The sequence below is a fragment of the Gossypium hirsutum genome, chromosome A07 (assembly GCF_007990345.1).
Source record: "Gossypium hirsutum isolate 1008001.06 chromosome A07, Gossypium_hirsutum_v2.1, whole genome shotgun sequence".
In the NCBI taxonomy this organism is placed as follows: domain Eukaryota; kingdom Viridiplantae; phylum Streptophyta; class Magnoliopsida; order Malvales; family Malvaceae; genus Gossypium; species Gossypium hirsutum.
In genome coordinates this window covers 6,654,436-6,679,077 of record NC_053430.1, presented here as the reverse complement: position 1 = coordinate 6,679,077, position 24,642 = coordinate 6,654,436, and the positions used below count along the sequence as shown (strand labels likewise).

Sequence of the window (24,642 nt, the reverse complement as noted above, 5' to 3'; positions counted from 1 at the left end):
TTGGTATCATTAATAATAAGCAATACACATATTATATAATTTTCATCGGTTATATATGATAATGAGATCCACTATATAATATCTTACTTTTCAAGAAAACTCTTTTAATCCACCTATAAATTCTTACTAAACAGATTCAATGTCAAGCTCTTGTATAACACATTAATTCAAATATTGTTTTCAAGAAGATTCTAGTTCAATCTCAATTCACAAAGCATGGACTTTACTTCTTTGCTCCTATTGAATGTCTTCCTAATCCTCCTCATTTCCCCTCCTATCAGCTTGCTCCTTCCAATATGCAACTAACTTTTTCAATCCAGCCACTTCTTTTGAGTTAATGTCTTCATTACCCATGATCAGTTCACAACTCAAAAGTTAAGTTACGTTTGAGGCTGGAGTTTTTATCCTTTTGCTTCTATTTTTAATTTTTATATTATATTTTATTTCGGTTTTATTTGTATAGTTTAGTTATATTTTAAACTTTTTTATTTATTTATTTATGCATGTTTGCAGTTTGCACAAGTCTTGAGTACAAAATTATCCATGACACATCCGTAATTCTTTAACTACAAATAGAGGTGACCATGGGTTGGGCTACCCGACCCAGCTCGAAGGCCTGTCCGAAAAATGTGAGAGTTCAAGTAAAAATATAGGTTCGAAATATGAATTTGGGCAAAAAACAATGCCCGTTTCGGGTAAAACTTTTTTGGCGCCCGAATTATATACTAAATATATATATTTTTTATTTTTAATCATATTTACTTTTTTATTTTCAATTTTAATATAACCACTTTTTATTATATTTTCAATTTGTGTATTGTTTTAAGAATTATTTGTCTCATTTTTTATTTGTTTTTTGTTTTAATATTTGTTTTTATATTTTTAAATGTATTTGTCTTATTATATTTTTAATTTTTTTATTTAACGAAATAAGCTAAAAAAATTAATACGGGCCAGAAGGTGGGCCTAAAAAATGGGCTTAAAATTTTGCCTGGACCCGACCCAAACCTAGCCCGACCCTGCCCATGATCAGCTCTAACTATGAATTTAAATTTTATTTTATACATAATAATTTTTTTTAGTGAATTTGGCACTCATCCGTAAATCTTAAAATAGACAATTTTGTCTCAATATCCAAGAGAGATATTTTGGTTTGCTTCTCTTGCTTTTTTCACATCTTAGAGGAGATTCTTTGACGTCACATTTATTATTTATAGCGAAGGATTATTACATGGTGAAAATTAACGGTAAGTGTTGATAAGTATACAATAATCATGGAGTTGAGTACCGTACATGAGACAGAAAGTAGGAACACAGAAGTTGGGTTTGAAGACAAATCCAGCGCGTCAACCTTATTCTTCAACATTTGAGCGTAACAAGCTACGGTTCCTTTTCCAAAACACTTATGGTGAAACCGTTGGCAAATCCCAGAGTGGGTGCACGAACCACATCTCCCCCCTTCATCTTTTTCCACCTAACCCAAATTTACGTACTCTTTTATTCTCAATTTTATCATCTATATATGTACATATAGTTTCTTGCATAACATATTAATCAATATACCTGTACTTGGTTACCAAAACGTGCAAAAATATAGCCATCAGGACCTTGCTGAACTCTGCTCCCGCACATGTCCTATTGCCTCCTCCAAATGCCATGAAATTCTTTGCCGTCGCATTGCTTCCAATGTTCTTAAAAAAGTAGAGGTTAATTGCTTATCAAACTCTTTTTATTATTATTTTTATTTACATAGTTACACAAGTAATTAAATACCCTCCATCTTGAAGGGTTGAAGGTAAGAGGATCTTCGAAAGCCTCAGGATTAAGCTGTAGGGCTGCAGGCACAACCATGATAGCCCAACCTTGTGGTATTATGTACCCTGACAAATTAAGAAAAGTTAAATATGCACACACATATATAGAGAGAGATATTTAATTTAACAATGTATATATGGTTAGTACTGTGTGTTAAGAGATGATTACCATTGACATGAATGTCTTTTATAACCCTTCTTAAGATCCCTGGAGCAACATTTGCTAATCTAAGCGACTCATTGATGACCTTATAAGCACAAAATTACATGAATTAATTATTAAACATCACCCTTGATTCTTGATAAAACCTAAATAAAGGGAACAAATTAAAATTAATTAAAGAATATATATATATAGGAGAGATTTATTTTTGTATCTTTTTGTACAATTAATATTAATTTAAGGATTCAATTATTGAATTTAATATTTCATTAATATAAATAATACATGCCAAATTTGATGCAAATTTAAAATTTCTAATTATTTGTTTTATGAAAAAAATACCAACTGTTGAATATATATTTTAGATCGATATAATAGAGATATTGGATCTATTAAAAAACTTATATGCGTGATATATATAATTATATCGATAGATTCAACTGTCGAATAATTATTTTTACACTAGTATAAATGGATTCTCCTTGGCTGTATATAAAGGAGAGAGAGATGATATCTATAAGACTAACGTTATTAGTAAAATGCATGGATTTGTAATCCTCCCATTCAAGTCCATCTTCAAGTCCAGGATTACAATCTCTTCTTTTCTTATTAAGAATCTGCTCATGCTCCTCCTTGTCAAGAGTTAAGAAAGAATAAATAAATTTACAGATAATGAGTTATACAAGTATATATATATAAGAAAAAGAAAGAAAATATTAAATAATTATATATCTTGATTACTTACGTACCGTAAGTTGTTGTAGTAAAGAAGGATGGTCGGATAAATACTTGATGGCTAAGGCAATAGTGGAAGAAACAGTCTCAAAGCTAGCCAGGAGGATTCCAAAGAGAACATGAGTGGCAAATTCCTTTGTCAAGAATGATTCTGTCCTCATGTCTTCCACAATTTGGTCCAGAAAATCTGTTTTGCTAATTCGTTCACCTTCTCCCGAATTCATTCTCTCTTCCACTAATTTACTTATTACTTGTATTACTTTTTGCTGCCTCTGCAATGTTTATATATAAAAATTTTAATTCCGTTTTGGGAATTCTAGTTTTCTTGAATTGCTTACCTTTTTACATCTGTAGAAAGCAGTACCGGGGACGCGTATAGGAAATGCCATCAGTCCCTCCAAGAAGTTGGATAGGTTTAGGGCTATAGTATCTGAGGATTTTTCGGGTTCGTAACTAAGCATGTGCTTCGCAGTAAATTCAAATATCATCTGCAAATAATTGTTTATTAGAAAACTAGTGGTTCAATGAAGAGAAAAATTAGTAAATATATTGAAAGAGACTTACTGCAGCTGTTTGGTCTTTGAGTTGTACCTCCGGCTGCTTAACCCACTCCTGCAATCTTTGATTTATGGCACGTTCTAGTTGAGGCAGCAGCCTGTGTTTAAGAGTCTCAACACCAAAGTGATTCAAAACAAGGTGCCTCAGATATTTGTGTACATAGCCACTTGCTGCTGTAGTATCTTGGCGAAGCAATTTTGCGAAGGAATCCATGTACCACACCTCAACAAGTTTACCTTCTTGTTGAAACAAGAAACTATTGAAATCGGGATCCGCCGATATCACAATTGATCTACCTGCTAAACTTGTTTTGAACAGTGGACCATACCTACTCATTCTTTCCTTAAAAAAAGGATGGATGTCTATGGACTTGGCTGTGACAAGTAAACTGAGGGTCTCTCCCAGAAGTGGGAGTCCCATCGAACCTGGAGGCAGTGTTCCTTTACATTTAGGGTTCCTCCACCTATAAATCCACCTAATACTTGTTACAAGCAAAGGAAACACGAAAAGCCAAACAGACCTCACCATCATCTCCATCAAACTCAACTCAAGTAGCGAAAAATATTTAAGAGGAAAACTAAGATCCAAGAGTGCAGACTAGCAGCCACATTGGGTTATTCTATTTATATGCTTCAATGTTCTGAGCTTAGTCCTAATTTATGTAGACTAACTACATTCTCATTATTGTGAATGGTGGACATCTTCATTTCCACATATTTTCTCAAACTTAAAATATATATTTTAAAATTATATTTTATAGAGAGAAATGATTATATAAAATTATGATTTCACTTCATCCCTTTCCAATGAAGAAAATAACAAATCAAATTTATCAAATTTATATAATTAAAACTTGACAACTAAATTAATAAATTCATTAAATTAAAACTTTTTATTTTCTGTAATGTGAAAATATAATTTAATGTAAAATAAAAAGTTTCAACTTATAATTTTTTTTTCTATACAGGAACTTTAATAACTGTTTCATTTAAGTTAAGATACGTTTTTCAACTTATCATATTAATGCCTCTATCTTCTTGAAAAAATTATTTAAAAGTTTTGATGTATTTTCAATTTAATATTTAGTAAGTTAATTAAGAAAAAATTGTTTAGCAATTTTATTGCAATAAAAGAATGGTATTCATGATTTATAAATAAAAATGGAAAAATCCATTATATAGATTTTAAAAAAGGTTAATATGTTTAGGTTTAAACTTTATTGTTAATATTTCACATATATATTTCGTTAATACATTTGAATTTTGAAATATCTTATACAACAATAAAAAATATTATATTTATAGTTCGCCCTCGAAATTAACATACTTTTCCAACTCTTTTTTTTGTTATGAGATTTTTTTTTCATTTTTGATAGTCTTTATTTATATTTATACACATTTCACTACATTGCGATGCATGGATTTAATTTATATTTAATAATTGATATATATACATATGCTCAAATATAGCTAGGTATATGGCGAAATTATTTTATGAATCATTCCCAGCATATAATTTATGATCTTTTTCTAATTATTTAATGATATTTTAATAATTTTTTTCATATCATTAATACATAATTTTGGTAATTATTTTATCCTTGAACCCCAAATTTAGAATCCTAAACCTTGACCCTAAACTTGAATTTTGAAGCTTGAACCTTGAATCCTAAACTGATTCAAGGTAAAAATTATCAAAATTATGTATCAATTACATGGAAAAAATTGTTAAAATGTTATTAAATAATTGAAAAGAGACCCTGAATAATGTGGTGAGAAGAGTGCATAAAATAGTTCCTCAGTATAGATATAATTATGAAAATAAGGAAAAAAACAAAGCTAAACAGGGAAAATTTCCTGGTTATATAGTTATATATACATTTTTTTATTCTTCTAGTTTTAATTTAATCAAATGTGGTAAAGTGGCTTTGCATGCTTGCCTACTGAAATTTAATTTAATTAAGTACTTTAATGAAAGTTGCTACTAAAATTTTGTTATAGTCATTAATTTGGTAGTTGCTTGGAAACTCCTTATTTAGCTGTTTGGTGATTTGTAGCTGAATCAACAAATTCCTTAGAAAAAAAAATAGTGGATGACTTTTGAATAATGAATAATAGACTCCAACTTCTTCATATATAGAAAGTTTTGTTTGTAGAAATTGAGAGACTGGAAAAAGGAGAAAATGCAAAGGAAGAAAAGAAGAAACAAGGTTGGTTCATGGAATGGAGGGAGTGGAAAAGCTTTCCAAAATCATCATATGACTTTCTTACTCTTACATGGAAAATCTCATTACTTTTCTCCTAATAATTTAATTTTCATATGTAATAATGAAAAAAAATTGATTTATCAAAAATTATTTTTGATTAATTATATATTCCGTGTGATGTATGGGAAAATCGTTGTTTTAAAATTTTTGAATTTTATATAATTATAAATATTAATTTGTAATAGATTGTAAAGTTTAAAACATGTATTGTATAAACTAATTGAGTCTTACCTCGGTTAGTATTGGTATTGTTGTCGTGCAAGAGGATGTGGGTTTGAGTGCGTTGAGCTGCATTATCCTTCCTATTTAAGGATTGAGGAGGGGCAATGAGTAGTTTTAGATATTATATCAAAACTCAATAAATGTATTTGATTGTTAAGTTTTAGTAAGTACTAATTTTTTTATTTTTGATATATTAAATTAAATTTATTATTGTAGAATAGTTTTTTTTAAAAAAAAATTGTTTAAAAGTTATGTTTATTTTAATTTTTAAATGATTTTTAGATAAGTTGGAAATAGAATCGGATACAAGGTTCAAGGCAATTGAATCCTGAAACACCTCTAGATTTTACCAATTTATTTATTTATTTTTATAGGTCCACCAAATATGAAAAAACACAAATAAGAGGCGTGTTATGAATGGGATGATATAAACACAAATATGTAAAAAATATTAAATATAATAAAATAAATTTGTTTGTAATTACATAAACAAATTCAAAAAAAAATTATTCACTTATTTAAATATGTAAATGTGTAATTATCACAAAACTAATATTATATTATATTAATTTTAAGTAATGTTTATATTATATTAATTTTTACAAAACTAAAGGAAATATGTACTATAAAATATTAAAAAATTATGAAACTGTAATTAGATATGTAAAAAAAAAGTATAAAATTAAAATATAGATTGTAAATTCTTATAAAGATTAAATAAAAAAAATTAAAAAAATAAGAGCATTTTTAATAAATATATCACAGACACAATTTTACTCAAATCCATCTAACCCGACTTCGAAAATTGAAACCTGATGGTTCAATTTTCTTTACAAGGGCTTCTTTTCTACTGAACATCAATGCGAAACATGCATACAGTGTTAACAAAAATGAAGAATCCAGAGATCCAACATAATCATTTTTGGAAGAATTAAGACAGAACTGCACATTAAATATGATTTGGACCAAAGTCATATGGCATGGCAGCAAGATATTGTTTTAGCTGCACTAAAAATGAGTTAAAAGAGTTTGTTTTTTTAACAAGTTACTATAGAAGTGTCATCAAATTCAAGGTAGCTTTTCTTTTTTCCCATAAACAATACCAACACAACTGCATTCATAAATCAATAAGCACAAAAGCATAAATTCCCCAGTAGATCACCTGAGTTCCACGCGTTTTCCACACCATCCACTGTACGATATCGGACCCATGATTTTAGGTTAGCTGCAGAAAAGCAACAAAACCTTAGACAATGGCCGGCAAGAAACCGAGATCAATGAACAGCTCATAGTGACAACAGCTACAATACCAAGAGGCTTATAAGTGACAACAGCTGCAAAACGTACTCCTGAAAACCCGGACTTGGCATTTTCCGGTACCAAAAGGAAAATATTCCTTAAACACTAGCACGATCCACTTCACTATCACAGGTAGATAGCGACAATATATCAACAATTCAAACCGAATCACTATACTGAAATGAATAAAACAACCAAAGCTAGGAAAAAGATGAATGCATATTAGCTGGTCTTAGAACATACCCTTGTTAAAATGCACTATAGGGGTCTTTCAGAAAAGTTCGCATGGATGAAAATGAACGATTCAAGATTCTCGTCTTTCGTTCGAGGTTTTAAGTAAAATCATACTTAGTGTTAAACTATGAAAAGAATGAATCTAAAGAGATAACAATGATCAAGAAGAATACATTTTTCATATCTTGAACTCTGAGTACATCTGCTATTTAATAGAGAGAAAGACTAACAGCCAACTAACAACTAGGCTTAACAGCCTAACAGACTTAACAGTCTAACTAACTTATTAGCTACTGTAACACTTAGACGGTGTTTGAATCTGCAAAATCCTACTGCATATGATCAAAAGGAAGTCTAGAATGCAATGCAAAATGAAACTTTAACAAAAATGCAAGTGCTTAGGATGCAAAAGTGAAAAAAATAAGGGTAAATTACACTACTAGTAACTCAACTATTAGTAAATTGCTTTTTTGATCACCTAACTATAAAAAGTTACAAAATAGTCACCCAACTACTAGTAAATGTTTTAGTCACCCAACTATGAAAAGTTACAAAATGATATCTAACTATTTAATTTTGTCTTTTTTGGTCACCAACTGTTAATAGCTGTAGCTTTTAAAGTTGGCATAATAGCAATTTTAGCTCTCAACATTTATATATTGTGTCAGTTTAGTCTTGATTCTAAAAAATCTAACCCTCAACATCTACACATAAATAATAATTTGGTCTTTTCTTGCAATTTTTCTTTTCTTTGACCCTTTCACATAAAAACTAAAAAACCAAAATTATCAACTAAAAAAATGAAAACACCAAAAAATCTAGGATAATAATTTTCATCTTTTCTCATTCTTTTAAAATTAACCTTAAATGTCACAAAGAAAAGAAAAATTGCAAAAAAAAATAAAAATAAAAAAAATCAAATTACACCATGTGTAAATATTGAGGGTTAATTTTTTTAAAATTAATACCAAATTGACATAATTTATAAATGTTTGTTATGCCAATTTTAGAAGCTGACACCATTAGCTAGCAGGTAACCAAAAAGACAAAATTGTATAGTTTGGTGACCATTTTGTAACTTTTCATAGTTGTATGATCAAAAAAGGTTTATTAATAGTTAAGTGACCATTTTATAAATTTTCATAGTTGAGTAGCTAAAAAAAAATTTATTAATAGTTGAGTGACTACTAGTATAGTTTATCTTGAAAATAAACCAAACCAATGAGATGATTAACTAGACATCCTGGTTGCTACATGGATAAGGGGAAAGATTATATGTTTACTTCGAAGGAAGCAACAATGTTACTCAAAGTCAGGTGTAAACTTTGGGCATGAATATGTGTTTTATATGAGTATGGCCACAAATACTTCAAGCAAAATGAAGAGTCGAGCCAAACACAAGTGACTATTCGGAGCAAAAGGAATGGGAAAATAACCGGATAAGGAACCAACCAGCAATTCAAGGACTACGTGCAAACCAGCCCATTTTCATTAGGAACTAAATGACTGAAAATGGAAAATATGATGCTAGTTCCATGCCATAACACAACATTCAATAGTGACACATGACATGCCACATGCACCTCATGTATAGAAACCAGTTTTTACAAGTAGAATTAAGTAAAACTTTTAACAGAAAGACTAGCTTGCTCTTCAATCTAATGTATAGGGACTACTTAGCCCATTTTTAGTTGAGGAGGCAAAATGCAATCCGACTCCTAATACAGTACCTCCATGGTACTTTTACTCAATACCATCACTACATAACTATCATATCACTTAAAGGCTAAGTGAAATAAGGTGGAAAAAAATGCAGTTTTACATTTAAATCTAGCAAATTCAATCAATAAAAATGGAACCTTCGTACCATAACCATCAAACAAAATGCAAAGATGGCATTAAACCAGTACTTGGAATGGGGAAATGGTTTAGAAAAGACTAAAAGGGAACCAGCTCCTTTGACTAAAGTTCAAAGCATTGGTATCTAATTCAACACTATTCAAGCAAAATTTTCCTTATCCTACAATATTGCAAGAGTTTAAGAAAAAGAACATAATTTGAATGCAATCAATGGCTAAAAAAGGAAAGCAAAACTTTAATCAAAAAACAAACCCAGAAATTGAAAATTCTTAAAGATGATAATAGAACAATATGATAAAGAGTTTTAACGGGAAAAAAACTAAATTTTGAGTGGAACCAATGTCTAAAAGGGCAAAAACAACCAAAATTTAATTAAAAAAATAAACCCAGAAATTGAAAGGTTAAAATATGCTATTAGTCCCTGTATTTTGACAAAAATTGAAATGTAGTCCAAATTAAGCTTCTACTTTATTTTTAATTTACAAATCTCAATCCAATCATATACTTGTTATTTTTTTTTCTGTTAAAATTTGTCAACTTGACATATTAGTTAGACTACTTCATACATCATGACATGTTAAATTGACAATTTTTTTAGTAAAATGATGATAATAATTGGATTAAGATTTTAAATTAAAAAAAAATAAGAGGATTGAATTTTAATAAGGTTAAAGTATAGGACTAACAACATATTTTACCAAATTGAAAATTCTCAAAATTAAGGAAACAAATAACATACCCTTGACCGTCAAGATTCCCTTGACCACCGGTAACTCCACTGCCATACGAGCCATCATCAGTCCCCGCCGTCTGCCAAACACTCTGCCAAGCCTGAGAAGGTGGCTGACCGTAAATAACTCCGGTGGGATCGACGGCAGGCCGGCCAATCATCATCCCACCAGGACCACCACCAGCAGGTTGACCCATAGGGGGATAAAAGTAAGGTACCCCACTGGCGGTAGCACCGACCATCGGAGCCAAAGCAGTTTCATCCTTGATCTCATCCCTAGGCACAATATCTACCAAGAAATCGAAAATGTCGGTCCTCGTAATAGCCGCAGCGATGTCGTTTTTCTGAAGTGTCCGTCGCTTGTTTTCCTCGGCGTGAAGCCAAGAACGGATAGTGAGTTCCAAAATGAAAAGCTCACAAGCTTTGGCGAAGAGAATGGGAGCCTCGGCGGAGATCATACGGACGTCTTCGTCGGCTTTCATTATCTTCTTAATGCGAGCTAATGGGAGTTGGTGGTTCTTAAAATCGTTAACTTGCTCGATTTCTTGGCGTTGGTATGACCAAAACATTTGGAGCTGTTGCTGTTGTTGTTGAAGGAGGTGGTGGAAAGGAGGCGCTGTTGCTGTGGCGGATGAAGGAGGGGTAATGGCGGATGTGGGAGGCTGAGGTGGGTATGGGGTGGATTGAGTTTGCAGGTTACTGTCCATTGGCTGGTGAACAAATGGCGGGAGATTGGGATGTGGCGGTGGTGATCGTCGTGGTGGTGGCGGCGGTGGATATTTTTAAGGGTCAGATATGGATGGGATAAGGTACAGCGGGCATTGCATTTTGCGCTGGCTTTGTTTATTATTATTATTTTCCAAAATAAAAATATTATTTATGAATTATTACTTATCTGTATTAAAAAAAAATCTTATTTATCTAAATTTGGTACCACCATCGACCCAACAACAGTAGATAATTCTTTAAAAAATATTTTTATTTTTTAATATTTTAAAATAAATTTAGTAAAAACTAAAACAAAAATCAATTTAGTCAAAATTATTTTGGGTGGAATTTTAATGAATTAATTAATAGTTTGAAGAAGTTGGTCCAACTTATTTCTCATGCTTTCTTTCGCTTTAACTCATCTTAATTAATCATTTAATACGAATTAAGATTTAAATAAAAAAATTCACAATTCATTTTATTAATAAAAATTACTTTGTAACTCTAAAATTTATTTAAAATTATTAGACCAAATCTTTAATAATTAAATATCCCTATTACAGTTATTAAATTAATTAATTATATATCATTGTCAACTTTATAGATTTGCTTTTTGACTCATAATGCCATGTAAGCATTAGGATTCTTATTAATTACTCAATGCCACCTCATCATCAGTTAAGGTTAAACTTCATCCCTCATTTTAGACCCTTCCCTTCCATAAATTACTAATTTGATACTTATATTTTAATTTGATTAATTTTAATCTCTATTATTTAACTATTGATTTTCAATTTTAATTTAATTACTGATCAAATGATTAAATTTTACTCTCATTATTGTTTAAATGCCTAATGTTATAAATTTAATCCATATTCTTCGATTGGATCATTTATTAGTTCCTTTTGAAATTTTAATCTTATAGTAAACGGAGTCTTTAAATCTATAGCTGTATATAAAATAACAAGTTAACATGGTGTTATATATATATATATGATAAACTTATAATATGTGTCAGATCAGATTTTAAAAAAACTTTACAATTCAACTGTTACTATTTCGTCAATTTTAAAATTCATTAAGTACAAAAATTAAAAATGATCAAATTAAAATATATAAACTAAATCTACAATTTATGGATAGTACAAGGACTAATGGCAGAAATTAACCTTTTTTTAATGAGAGGCAAGAGCATAATGATAACAAAAATAAAAGAGTTAATTGCATAAAACATCATCAAACTCTTATCAATTTTTAAATTGTTCATGTTTCAATTCAATTGAAAATTCCAATACTAAAATACATAATGAGATTCAATTCAAGTTTTAAACTTTTCCAAGAAAAGCAAACATTTTGAAGGAAAATTTGTGGTTTTTAACTTTTGAACAAAGAAAAGGCAGCTCCTGGATGAAATTTCATCACCAGGTGTTGCAAAAAATTAGTCCTTTCAAATAAAAAAAATGAAGAAGCAAAAAAAGCTGTTTTGATCTTTAAGACGTTTTCTTCAGATTGATATAGATATATATACCTGAGTTGAACTCGGTTTTTTGAAGAAGACCCTATTAGCTTTGAACTGAGTTTCATTGTCCACTCATTTCCAGCTTCCTCAATTGCCATTGTATATGTATATAAGACTATGAACATTGTGACTTTCTTGGACTTTCAATATCCTTCGATTTAACGAATCCGTTTTCGCCAGTATCTTCTTCCCAAGGATTCGGACATAAAATTGTTGAATCCTTGTAAATTTCCACTTCGATAAATTTCTCTATTCATCCAAAATTGTTTCCTACGTTTCCCGTTTTCTTCGTTATCGTCTACCATAAACAAGCATTTGGGGTTTCTTATTTTTGTTTTCTTCGATGATGGCTTGTCCGGCAGATTCTACTTTCGTTTCCTGCACTGTTTTGGTCATCACCTCCATTTCTTTCACTTGTGCTTCGGTTAATACCTTTAGAAGTTCCAATGGAGTAGCTGCGGGATCGAGCTCCAAGCAACCCTTTGGAGTATTTAGAGCTTCTTGGCCTGTGAGCAAATATGAAGGGACCTGATGAGAAAACCGAAACAACTCTTCTCTTGGAATCATCCCTGTTTTACTTTGTTCAAAATGCTTCCTAAACACTGTCTTGAACCCAGGCACCTTAACAAGTGGTACAACAGCAACACCCGTTTGTTCATTGTAATCTTCGAGAACCTCAACCATGTCGTATCTGTGTATCACTTCATCAGGTGTAAGTTCATTCCAATCAGTAGACCAGTTCCTATAAAGAGCCCAAACATCTCCCTTCCTTGGATATATTTGGATTGCTCCTTTCCGGCCTTTCGACCACTTCACTTTGTGCGAAAACGAGTTAAGAGACTTATTAACTTCATATTTGCCTATCCAGAAATCCCCACTAGTTTTGTAAAAGCCTGAACCAATCCAGTTTAACGGAGCCAGTTCCGCATTGCTTTTAGAATTAAGCCAACTCATCCGTACTTTGAACGGTTTTAATGATATCACACCATGAATCATTGCATAATAACGAGGCATCCCATCATCATCATCATAAGCAGCCCAAACCTGGTTCTCACCGAATGACTTTTCAGTACGATCCTGATCAAAATCATGAAAATCGGGATCTGGAACATTCATGGACATTGGATCAGGTTCCTCTGTAGCAGGATCAAGATCGGTATCAACAGAGCAAGACATTTTGGGCTGATGAACACTAGATTTGATATCAACAAACTCCACGGATTTGTGTGCATCGCGTTTCATAGTCAAAGCATCTGTTCCATTTCCTTCATTGTTACCACTAAAGCCCTCATCGAATGCCTTTGGTTTATCCAAAGCAGCTGATAGAGAAGTCAGCTTCCACGAATTTAGTTTCTTGTTGATTTCTTTCTTAGCCAATTCCATCAAAATATTACGTATTTCCAGTGGCGAAGGCAGCTTTATGCTATTAGTTCTAGAGATTCCGGCATTATTTTCGAAACTGCTAACCCCTTCATTTCCCATGGCCGAGTGATTTCCCATCTTGGTTTCATCTATGCGCCTCTTCTTAGGTCTATGTTTCTTTCCTGCAAAACTAGAAACCGAAGCTGAAGATCCCATACCTAAACCTGCATCAGTTTTCTGGGAAGGATGACATTTCATGTGCAAGCTTTCCTTTATCGTGATATCGGCCTTTGTTTCTTTGTGTGCACGCTTTAATGTTTCGCTAGCTGCATTAGCAACACCAGTAGCTTGAGTGGTTGAATTCAGTTGAGACACATTTATGTTACTTCCCGAACTAGGGAACTGGCCTTTCCGGGAAATTTTTGTAGATGAACCAGAAAATCTTGCCTGTCCCTTATTATGAACCTGGCGAAACTTCATGAAGTCGGAAAATGAAGTATATTTGCTACTGCTGTTTATAGCTGGGGCTGGTGTTTCAACAGCAAAAAAGGGTGTACGACAGTTGATACAAGGAAGATTTAAGTTGATGTAAACCCGAGAGTACTCGAAATGCATCTTACAAGAGTTGCAGGTTGTCCAAAAGGTATCGATTCTCGCTGAGCGAGGAGTAGGCTTAGAATAAGTAGCACCATTCCTACCAATGGTGTTCGAAATATTCTCATTGGTGAAATTTTGGGAAAAACCGTTATGACCGGTTGTCGTTGATGACGATGGTTTCACATGTGAAACATTAGTATAACTGCCCCTTAAGTTCCGTTTCTGGTCATAAGCAATTCTCTTCGCTTTATCAGACAACAAATTCCAAGCTTCAGATAGAATTTTGAAAGCCCCATCTGCACCAACGGATTTATTTTTGTCGGGATGAAGAACAAGAGCTAGCTTCCTGTAATGTTTCCGAATGGTATCCTCATCAGCAAATGGTTGAACAGCAAGCACCCGGTACCAGTCAACTTCTCCATTGATCTTTTTATCTGCGGATATGTACACGTCGAGAGTTGCAAGCAACTGAGAAAGACCATCAAGCTCAGGATACAAGTTTTGAGCCTTCAAAGCAAATCTTTTGGCACCAACAACGTCCATCTCCGCAAGTTTTTTCTCGGCAAGCTCTTTAGCTCTAATGGCCTCATCTTTGTTACATTCCATCTCTGCCTGTAGCTAACCGTTGCTGTGTCCTTCTTCAGTTCATTAACTGATTTGTCATTGAACACGATATTAGAACAGATTCTAACATTAAAAGATATAATCTAAATCCTCCAATGCATTACAAGACCAAAAATGGAAAACAATGAAACCGAGATTGGGCAGTTTGCAACTCAAGGATACATAAAGCAATAAGAATGAAAGCTTCTTGAGATTAATCAAATTCCATATATTCCAAAAAACCGAAAATGAGACAATAGTGACTGAAATAATAAAAATACCCGAGAAAGTGAATCCATTCAAACTCAACTCGAGCTTTACAGATTCGAAAACAACACATTGCAAGTAACAGATACAAACAAAAAGCTATACCGATATCAATCAAATTCCAGAAACTCTTTATCGGGGAATCTATTTGCTAAAGTACACGGGAAAGTAACTAATTTAAGAGTCAATGAAATCGAATATTGAACTTCCAAAAGAAGCACACAACAGATTTGGAAACAAATGTGTCTCAGAAAATGCTTTTCATCCAAGAAACTACTTAAAAAGGAAAAAAACTAGTGCAGGAAGGCAATTCATCGATCAATCAATAAACTTCAGTACCGAATTCTTGAAATAACTAAAACAGATTCTGAAACAACGAAATGCATAACCGATATAACAAACAAAGCACACAAAGGTCATTCACTAAAACTAAAGATACTAGAGTACTGAAATTTCAAATAAACCAATCATTTATTAGTTTTTTAGGTACTCTCCATATCTGTTTTAGTTCCATGTTCGGGGTTTATGAAAAATGAATTGCTAAAACTGTCCTTAATCCGAGGATTCATCAACTGAACTAAGAAAAACATGAGCTGGAGGTCATTTGTTTTACATCGTAACATACTAGGAGTACTGAAACTAAGAAACAATCATAAATGCTTTCAAAAATAACACATTGCAGAGAATGTGGTCACAAATGCTATAATGTTAATACTTACTGAAAACAATCTATCAAGTTACAGATTCTAATGGATATTTGCAAATTCCTCTCAGAAAATTCTTCCGTAAACCAAACGCCATTAAACCCAATCCACATTGAATGAACGAATACAATCTAAATACAAAATTCAACCAAAAAAAATTAAAAAAAAAGATAAAGAAAAAAAGAATGAAGTTCATCGATTAACTTGATTTCTGCCAAAAAAAAAAAAGAAACCGATAATTCCAATACAGTGATTGAGATTAGTTAACACATTTTGCCTTAATTCAGTAATTAATTTATTCTGATTAAAACCCCAAAAAAATTCTCAATCAGAAGTAAACAATTCAATCAATGGCTTTAATAAGAATTCGTAAAAGAGTAAACTAAAAAACAAGCAAAAAAGTGGGAAACAAATTACCCATTTAACAGAGAAAATTCAATCCGAGAGACGCCATTGAAGAATCCCCAGTTTCAATTTTGATTTTATTTGCCTACTTTTTACCTGAAAGATTAAAATATATTTAACTAAACAAAAATCCCCAAAACCTGAATTTTGAGAATTTTCTTAATAATACAAATTTTTTTATTTAATGGGGAATTTTTCAAAAAAATAATATTTTCTATTTATTTATATAGGCATAAACCTAACCTTTTTATATATGGTAAAACCCTAACGATGGTTAATTTTTAACTCTGGTTAATGGACACATTGCCAGTTAGCTAAAATGAGCAAGTAAATTTTTAATTAGTAGATATCCTCATTTATTTTTTTAATGTGGTATTTAATTATGTAAATTAATTAAATGTATATATGAAAAATTATTATCCATGAATAATGTATGATTATTTGATAGACTTATATATTTATATAAAAAAATTATAATATTAAAATATTTAACTATAATAATATAGAAAAATAAATTCTTTAATCATTTCAATGTATGTATTCAAAAAATTGAAAAAAATTATTTCTTAGATCACAAGTAGTTTTTAGGGTCCATTAGCATCATTTACATGTATTTACAATCTTTCCTTGTAGGACAAAATTCTTTGGATTTTGTTCTAAAATGAAGAATCCAACTCTTATAGTAGGTTAGCACTTTATTTCTAGGTGTTAGACACATATTTTCATCATAATTTTATTGATCTTCATTATTTTTTGAACAACACAATTTATTTCAGTATTTTTTTTTACTCAGATTTATGAGACATTAATCTATTATTGCTTGAATTAAGAAACTGACATTCTACTCGCACATCGAACATTTATGATTGCTATTTTGCAGTCTCTGCAACATATTTGCTCAAATTGACAAGGATCAGCAATGTTCTTAAATAGTCTACAATGGCTCCTCCTTGCAACTTAATTTTGGGACTTTATATAAAGTTGGCTCGTACATGCTTTTAGTCCGATAATCAACGATTAAGTTTAATCGCATCGCAATGATATAAAGTATCGATTTTAATGTACAAGTGTGGAAGTATCAATAGAACAGGAATTATCATCTTAGATAGTAATAGTGAGCATTGGTTTAAAAATCGACCATCGAAGGTTAACTTGTTTATTGTCGTAATAGTCATATATATATATATACTACTCGCAATGGAATCAGGAGGGCTTAATAGGGGTGAATAAATTATACAAAGCACCAAATGAAATAATTCAGATAGCTCAGAGGTTGAGGTCGGCACAATATTCTAATGTGCAACATATTTAAGTCTGGTTAACATAATGCTCACATATCTATCAGCAATATCACCAAAGAAATTAAAAACGCAAGACAAACTATACGATTATGCTTGTATCATTTAATTTTTTTCATATATTTAAAGGATTTAATGGATATCAATATATTACAATTTGCTAAATAATTGAATATAAACAATAATTTCAAAGAAACAGATAAATGTTGGTAATGGATAGTCTAAATTAGGTAATTATCTTTGGCTGGTTTATTAACATCTTATAAAGTTAATTAAAGGACCGGATAAAATTCTTGGTATTTAATAATTATATTAGACCTCAATCAGATTTAGGTTAAGTTAGATCAGACTTTTAAAGAGGACAAAATATTTTTAATGTTGTTTTATGAAAAAAAAAAGTCTCTTCGATTCCTCTTAATTTTGATATTGAATAAATTAATCTCTCTCAAAAAAAAATTGGAGCAATTTAATTCATTTCAATTTCAAATGTGAGTAACTTAAGGGCAATTAATTAAGACGATTATGTTTTTATATCAATTATGCATGATTTTGATTGATAAAATAAAAAATTTAAAGCTCAATGTTCATATATTTTGTGTAACTGTTTACAGAATGTGTAAATGTTGCTGACTATATTTGTTAAATCAATACTAAATTGACAAAATGTATAAATATTAAGACTAAATTTGTTATTACATCAAAATAAAATATGAACAATTGAAGAACTTTATTAGCGTAGTGATTAATTATTTTTAGTTACTTACTTTCAAAATTGATTTTTTTATAGGAATTAATTTGCTCAATATCGAAATTAAAAGAGGAGAGACCCTTTGACCTTGTTTTTCCTATATATTATAACGATTAAGTAAAACAATTTCAAGCAATTATGCAACAACTGTCGATATGTCCGAGTGGTTAAGGAGACAGACTTGAAATCTGTTGGGCGCTGCCCGCGCAGGTTCGAACCCTGCTGTCGACGTCCTTTTTTATTTTTTACTAATTTTTAGCCCCAAAAATAGCTTCAAATTTGACGTTTAGGGCTCTAACCCAGATTTATTTTTCATTCGTGCACTTGGGGAAATTCTCCATTTTATATTTTCTCGGCGTCCAAACAGAAAATCAATAGCAAAGTCAGAAACCCTTGGTTGATAAATGGAAGAAAATCCCACGGTAAGTCCTACAACAACACCAACAAACAGCAGCAACAAAACGACGCAGGAACTTGCATCAGAGGGTCTAAAACATCTAGAAGAAACCATTGAAGCTGCTTTTCAAATCCTCTCTTCCATGAACGACGAGCTTTGCAACCCTGCCTTATGGTCCACCAATCCTACTACTAATAACACTACTACTAATACTGCTGCACCTAACGGTTCTTCTCTCTCCAACGGCGCCGTTTTAGGAAACGGTGATTCGTCGTCCGACGGTGGACATCACTTGGAGATGGGTGGAATTGGAGGTAGTGGCAATGGTGCGCTCGATGAAGCTCGCCTTAGGTATAAGAACTCCGTCGCTGCTCTTCGCACTGTGCTCACCGCCATTCCCAATTCTCAGAAGGTATTGAAAGAAAATTTTAGGGTTTTTTTGGTTAAAATTTCTGTATTTTGCGCAAGTTGTGAATTTAGTCCTTATACTTTTGTTTAATAATTTTAGTCATATACTTTTCAAATTGGTCAATCTTAATCGAATTTTAAAATTTTAGTCTGATCTAAATAGTAATAATTAAATTCATTTATTTAAGTTCAATTACTAGAGCGTACAGATATAGACTTAGTCTATATTCTCTAATTTAATCATTCTATGATTATATACTTTTCAAATTTTGAGATAATTTTTTAGAGAGTAATATGTTTGCCATTTAGGATTGAAATTTAAAATTTAAAAAGTACAGGGACTAAAAATAACTAAATTAAAGTACAGCACTAAAATTCACAACTTTTGCAAAGTACGGGGACTAATAGGTAGAATTTAACCCTTAATTTTAGCTCAAATTTAAGACTTGTAATTGTTATGTAGGATTCATGGGTTTGTTAAAATTTCAATTTTTTTGTTATTTGAATATGAATTTGATTCTGCAGTTTTCTTATTGATATTTAAATAGGCAAAAGCATTTGAAACGGGTTCAACGGCAACTAGTCCTGCAGATGAAGCTGATATTGAAAAGCTGGAAGAAGAAGCCTCGAATCTCAGGAAGGTAATTTTGCAGTGAAATTTTCATAATTTTATAGTCTTTTTTAAGTTGGGCATTTCATAATTTAGGGGTGATAACCTCAAACTTGTACCTTGAGCTCGATTGGGTATCTTTTTCTAAGCTAGAGCTTGGCTTGAGATATAATTTAACTAGCTCAACTTGATTAAGCTCATTTACTTGATTACCGTACATGAGCTTGAGCTTGAGCTCGAATTAAGCTCTTGATTTTGAATATATAAATATATATTTATTTATTAAAAGTAAAAAATTCAATTAGGCTCATGAGTGGTTCGAATCAAGTATCAAGATGCTTGAATTTTACTCTTTCAATAGCTGAAGCTCGACTTGAAGCTTGTGGTTTGATATTAGGCTTGAGCTCAAATGAGTATCAGTTTCTAAGCTTGGATTGAGATATAATCTAACTACTCAAGCTCGACTTGATTACCACAGCTCAAATTAAGCTTTTGTGTATTTGAGTATTTAAATATATATTAGAAGTAAAGAATTTGGTTAGGTTCATGAGCAGTTTGAATTGGGTATCAAGTTGCCTGAATTCTACTCGTTTGATAGCTAGAGTTACTTGAGTTTGACTCAATAACTATCGAATTGAATTCAATTTTTTTTCGAGTTGAACTCAAGTAGCTTGTGATCAAAAGTCTCTTGTTTACACCCTTTGAAGAATTGTGGTAATATCATTCGCTCCTTAAAATGGGCCTGGATTTGGGTTTCTGTGATGTATACTCTTATGTCACCCAGACTCGGATGAGTGTCGAATATGGTTTTCCCTTTTTTATTTTTTTGCATATATCTCTCTAGAACTCGAACGCCTATTTCTTGCATCCGTTATCTGCTTACTCCAGTAAACATTGTCCAAAACATGTCAAACACTAGTATTTCAAGGAAAATGCAGGTTAACGCCCTATATTTAATGCCTGTAAAAATGCAACTAATCTGGTATATGTTTTTTGTAGGAGCTTGCAAACAAGAATGTATACGTAAAGCGTCTAATAGATCAACTACGGGAGCTTATTACGGATGTATCGACTTGGCAAAGTCCTTGTTCCATGTAAAGTTTGGACGATAAAACTGACTTATCTCAGTTGCCGAAAAGAGTGCCCTAGGAGGTAAATATGAAACCAAATATCTACATTGAATGATGATGATATATGGTTTACTTGGAGGAAAATTACCTGTGATAGGTGCTATTTGTGTTATTTGATGATAGTGCTTAAGAGTTTGAATGAGACATGACACATATACTCACAAGTTACTTAAGTTTGACTACAAAAAAGATCAAGTTCTGCTCGATCATTATCAAGTTGGGCTTGAGCTTGCTTTATGGAACTAGTCAAATTCGAGTATCCTAATGCTTTATTCAACCAGCTTCTTTTGATTGTTTTGTTTTCTTATTTTGTATTAGAACTTGAGCTCGAAGTTGAAGCACAAGTTACTTATGATGATGATTGGGTATCGGATTTCAACTTGTGCTTGAGCTTTTTATAGCTTGAACTCGATTTATTTTTTTTCTTTTAGTTTCTTGTAATTGAATTTGTGTATATGCTTCAACCGAATCTGTAATGAATCCAAAAATTACCCAACTTCGCAGAAACTGAACAGGACAATATAATACATGATTCAAACACACTTCTTTCACTAAAATACTATTGTTTTATTGCATATTACTTTAACAAATTTTAATTGAGAACATCCATTTTTTTCTAAACCTGTAAGAAAATTTAGAGGGTTGATAGATAAAATACAGAAGAGGACCGAGGTTTTCGAGGTCAACCAGTTACGGATTCGAAGATCTCGTTGTAAGCGATGATCGCATATCTACAATGGCAGATTCGGCAGCTCCCAACTTGAGGGCCTCTTTACTTGCTCGTATGAACCGGGAAATAGCCCCTTTGGTGTACTCATGAGCTTCTTTCACCGTCATTTTCTTGCTCATCTCGTCGGGAAAACTGCTCAAGAAATGGTCACCGTTAAGAACAGCAGCTAGTTGAACAACCTCACTTTGAAACTCAGACAGAGCAGCATCTTCTTTTGCTTCAGTTGCCCTCAAAGGTACAACATCTGGCAATGTTTCTGCAATAGATTCAGATGAAACAGCTTACATACATGGTCTTATTATTACATATTCTTTTAGGAATTTTTAAGGTTTTTCTTAGGTAAAAGAATCATGGAAGTCCCTGTATTAAGTTAGATTGCATTTTGTTTCGTTTACTCAAAAAAGTGGACAAATTAATTCCTCTATATTAGATTAAAAAGTAAATTGATCATTTCTATTAAAAATTGAGGTGACTGACAAAAAACTAAGTATTGACATATGACTTACTATGTGTATTTTATATTGATGTACACGGATCAATTTTTAACAGCAGAATTGAATGAAATTTTTAAAAGATTGATGAGTTTGCTCTTTAATTTAATGTATAAAGATTAATTTATTTATTTTTTAATAGAGGGATTAAATGCAATCCAACTCTTAATAAACTTTTATAATAAACTTTTATATGAAATACCTGGACAATCAGTTCTTGGGGAAGTTAAGTGGGAAACAACATCTTCAAAAGTGCCGGCCCAAGCATCTCTGTGAGTTAAGAAATTGGAAGAAAGGTTGAAGATTTTCTTTATTGTTGCAGGGATTGATGAGTGCTCAAATTCTGAGTTTGGTGTTGGTCCTTTTGGACCACTTATCACTACAACAAAAACATCAAACAAAGCAATGAGCTTATTTATTACGAATTCAAGAATATCGAACTTACGGAATGTCAACGTGACAACATGAATTGACTGATTACATCAAGATTAACATGTTTTTTTTTTTTCCTACGAAATAAGGAAAGAGTTGTAGGTGAGGAGATTCAGTTTCAACACCTACTCTTAAGAGCAGAGTATAAACCAATCAAACTAAGCTTTGGGTTTGAAGTAGCATATGTTCCTACTAACATTAATATTAACATTTCTTTTCTGAATTCAAAGAAGCCTTGATTTTGGAATAGGAGAAAAAGTTGCAAATGTTGATATTCAAGCAATGATAACGTATATTGCAGTTTTAAGAAACGAATTTAGATTTAAATCCTGGAGCTATCATGAAACTTGAAGAAATTAGTCTTCATGGGTCGTAAATAAGAACCAATTAAATATTAACATGTTTTTTTCTCGAAATAAGTAATATAAGAAGTAATATTAACGTGTCACGTCAATTTATTCTTAAAGCGTTAACAACAATTAACAGTTTAATGATTAAAATATTATAACACAATAAGGTAAGTGACTAAAACATAATATTTAAAACATGGATGACTAAAATATAACTTAAGGTAAATAAAAGTGACTATAAATGTAATTTACCCCAAATAAAATTACAAACAGTGAAACTTGTTAAATACCGCCTCTTAAAAATGTCATATGAACTCTATATCCAAAGTAACATGTTTCTAATAACCAAAAAAAAAAAAAAACAGAACTAATGGTCAAAATCGGTGGAGTCATACTAATAAAGACTGTTTTGTAAGAAAATCTACCAAATCGCAATTTGTCAAAATCAAACAATGCATGAAAAACACAGGATCTATCTTTGAAAATCTTAATGTTGTCATATGACAAAAGAAAGTCAGCAACAAGTGGTTCAATTCCACTTTTAACCCCTCTTAAACTTAAACAATTCAAACATAAAAAAAACTGCAATTTGACCCTTTGAAAATTAAATAATTCAAAACTTACCAGTGCCTTTCTTGATCCAAGGAGAGACCATAATAGTAGGAACACGAACACCAAGTCTATCAAACTTGAAGAAAGAAGGAGCAGGACCAGTGTTCCCATCAGGGTTTGGAACATTAACAAATGGTGTCTTAACATGATCATAAAACCCACCATGTTCATCATAAGTAATCACCAACAATGTTTCGTTCCACTGAGGGCTTGCCCTCAATGTCTCATACACTTCTTTGACCAGCTTTTGACCATTAGCCACATCATGTGATGGATGATCATCATTAGCAGGTAACCCTTTAAGATCAAAATACCTTGGTTCAATCACACTCAAGCTAGGTAACTTGCCATTCAAGGCATCTTTTTTAAACTTCAAATCAAATTGATGGAACTTAAACACATATTTGAGTTTCCTAAGGTTTCTATAAAACAAAGTTGTGGGTATATTCTGGAAATAAACCCCAAAATCTTTGCCATTTTCATGAAGTGAATCAAAGATTGTTTTTTGAGGGTACCCTTGTGCTAATTGTTTTTTGACATGGCTAGTTGAACCATGGGAAGTAGCTGAATAAACAAAGAGTCTATTAGGTTGTGTTGGACCAGGGATTGATGAAAACCAACGATCAAACACAGCAAATTCTTTAACTAATGTTGCATAAATAGGGACAGCTTCTGGTTTGAAACCTTTCATGACTGTTTCAGACATATTTGGGGAGATTGAGAAGGCTTGTTCTACAAAACCAGACATGGAAGGGAATGAGGAGAGAGTTGAACCAAATACCTGTTGTTCAACAGCTTCAAAAGAATGACCCGGATCTGGATCTACGAACTGAGCATCATTAGTGAAACAAATGGATTTTGGGTTTGGAGTTTTGGTTGAAATGGGGTTACATTCATTACCAGTTACACCGTTGATGGTTGGGTTTATGCTTTGTTTCATCCAACCAACCATGTGATCAAAGGATCTGTTTTCCATTACCAAAACCACTATTGTCTTAATGGGCGACCCTTGGGATACTACAAATGGTAAGAGAAACAGCAAGAAAATGAATGAAAATGAGCCCTCCATTGAAGAAAAAGATTGGGTTTTTTTTTTCTTCCTTTTTGGGTCTTTATATAGTGGATTTTCTAGGAATCCAAACACCTTAAAAACTCTTATCCTATAATGGAAAACAAAGTGAATGATATTTTTTTTTTAAATGAAAACTTGATTGAGAATTCAATATATTATTAGATAAAGACAGTAACTTTATTGGATTATTTTCAGAGTAAAGAAGGAATGCAAGAAATTTAAAATAATTTAGATACAAAATGACACACACACCCACAGGAGGAAAAAGAAGGTTCTGGTTTTTCTTTTCTTTTTGGTGTTCTTTATATAATGATGAAT

The 24,642-nt window shown here is 31.8% G+C and overlaps 4 protein-coding genes and 1 non-coding gene across 9 annotated transcripts; 2 read left to right on the top strand and 3 right to left on the bottom strand.

The window, feature by feature from the left end:
• Positions 1-1,186: 1,186 nt before the first annotated feature.
• Positions 1,187-3,860, bottom strand: LOC121232043 (cytochrome P450 87A3). Its single transcript, XM_041117386.1, has 8 exons — positions 3,277-3,860; positions 3,051-3,200; positions 2,727-2,984; positions 2,505-2,609; positions 1,984-2,062; positions 1,774-1,880; positions 1,564-1,691; positions 1,187-1,474 (listed from the first exon to the last, which is right to left on the bottom strand). The coding sequence occupies exons 1-8, from the start codon at positions 3,805-3,807 to the stop codon at positions 1,381-1,383; spliced, it is 1,452 nt and encodes a 483-aa protein (XP_040973320.1). The 5' UTR covers positions 3,808-3,860; the 3' UTR covers positions 1,187-1,380.
• A 2,829-nt stretch (positions 3,861-6,689) lies between these two features.
• LOC121232042 (nuclear transcription factor Y subunit C-1) lies at positions 6,690-16,266 on the bottom strand. Of its 4 annotated transcripts, XR_005930261.1 has the most exons (4): positions 16,059-16,195; positions 9,891-14,719; positions 7,069-7,175; positions 6,690-6,983 (listed from the first exon to the last, which is right to left on the bottom strand). XR_005930261.1 is itself a non-coding variant. In XM_041117385.1 (3 exons), the coding sequence occupies exons 2-3, from the start codon at positions 10,586-10,588 to the stop codon at positions 6,980-6,982; spliced, it is 702 nt and encodes a 233-aa protein (XP_040973319.1). In that variant the 5' UTR covers positions 10,589-14,719; positions 16,059-16,177; the 3' UTR covers positions 6,690-6,979. The 4 variants fall into 4 exon arrangements, 3 of the variants coding, with proteins under 3 accessions (XP_040973319.1, XP_040973318.1, XP_040973317.1); XM_041117385.1 differs by lacking the exon at positions 7,069-7,175 and having other exon boundaries at positions 16,059-16,177; XM_041117384.1 differs by lacking the exon at positions 6,690-6,983 and having other exon boundaries at positions 7,069-7,180; positions 16,059-16,196.
• A 1,975-nt stretch (positions 16,267-18,241) lies between these two features.
• TRNAS-UGA (transfer RNA serine (anticodon UGA)) lies at positions 18,242-18,323 on the top strand. Its single transcript has one exon. It is a non-coding gene; the product is annotated as a tRNA-Ser (tRNA).
• On the top strand, positions 18,280-21,403 carry LOC121232044 (mediator of RNA polymerase II transcription subunit 30). 2 transcript variants are annotated; one of them, XR_005930262.1, is made up of 4 exons: positions 18,288-18,901; positions 19,446-19,538; positions 20,507-20,659; positions 21,267-21,403. XR_005930262.1 is itself a non-coding variant. In XM_041117387.1 (3 exons), exons 1-3 carry the CDS (start codon positions 18,497-18,499, stop codon positions 20,603-20,605), a joined length of 597 nt encoding a protein of 198 aa, XP_040973321.1. In that variant the 5' UTR covers positions 18,280-18,496; the 3' UTR covers positions 20,606-21,018. The 2 variants fall into 2 exon arrangements, 1 of the variants encoding a protein (XP_040973321.1); XM_041117387.1 differs by lacking the exon at positions 21,267-21,403 and having other exon boundaries at positions 18,280-18,901; positions 20,507-21,018.
• On the bottom strand, positions 21,167-24,642 carry LOC107944827 (non-specific phospholipase C6). The gene is made up of 3 exons (XM_016878661.2): positions 23,265-24,642; positions 22,061-22,237; positions 21,167-21,623 (listed from the first exon to the last, which is right to left on the bottom strand). The coding sequence occupies exons 1-3, from the start codon at positions 24,319-24,321 to the stop codon at positions 21,328-21,330; spliced, it is 1,530 nt and encodes a 509-aa protein (XP_016734150.2). The 5' UTR covers positions 24,322-24,642; the 3' UTR covers positions 21,167-21,327.

What these genes read in the sequence shown, in the direction of transcription:
- LOC121232043 (XM_041117386.1), bottom strand. Translation starts at nt 3,807, where the DNA reads ATGGAGATGATGGTGAGGTCTGTTTGGCTTTTCGTGTTTCCTTTGCTT. An exon ending in CCATGCATTTTACTAATAAC is followed by an intron (nt 2,063 to 2,504) that starts GTTAGTCTTATA and finishes TGTGCTTATAAG; the next exon opens with GTCATCAATGAGTCGCTTAG. An exon ending in GTTTTGGTAACCAAGTACAG is followed by an intron (nt 1,475 to 1,563) that starts GTATATTGATTA and finishes AATTTGGGTTAG; the next exon opens with GTGGAAAAAGATGAAGGGGG.
- LOC121232042 (XM_041117383.1), bottom strand. Translation starts at nt 14,673, where the DNA reads ATGGAATGTAACAAAGATGAGGCCATTAGAGCTAAAGAGCTTGCCGAG.
- LOC121232044 (XM_041117387.1), top strand. Translation starts at nt 18,497, where the DNA reads ATGGAAGAAAATCCCACGGTAAGTCCTACAACAACACCAACAAACAGC. An exon ending in CCATTCCCAATTCTCAGAAG is followed by an intron (nt 18,902 to 19,445) that starts GTATTGAAAGAA and finishes ATATTTAAATAG; the next exon opens with GCAAAAGCATTTGAAACGGG. An exon ending in AAGCCTCGAATCTCAGGAAG is followed by an intron (nt 19,539 to 20,506) that starts GTAATTTTGCAG and finishes TGTTTTTTGTAG; the next exon opens with GAGCTTGCAAACAAGAATGT.
- LOC107944827 (XM_016878661.2), bottom strand. Translation starts at nt 24,321, where the DNA reads ATGGAGGGCTCATTTTCATTCATTTTCTTGCTGTTTCTCTTACCATTT. An exon ending in TTGGATCAAGAAAGGCACTG is followed by an intron (nt 22,238 to 23,264) that starts GTAAGTTTTGAA and finishes TTTTTGTTGTAG; the next exon opens with TGATAAGTGGTCCAAAAGGA. An exon ending in CCCAAGAACTGATTGTCCAG is followed by an intron (nt 21,624 to 22,060) that starts GTATTTCATATA and finishes AATCTATTGCAG; the next exon opens with AAACATTGCCAGATGTTGTA.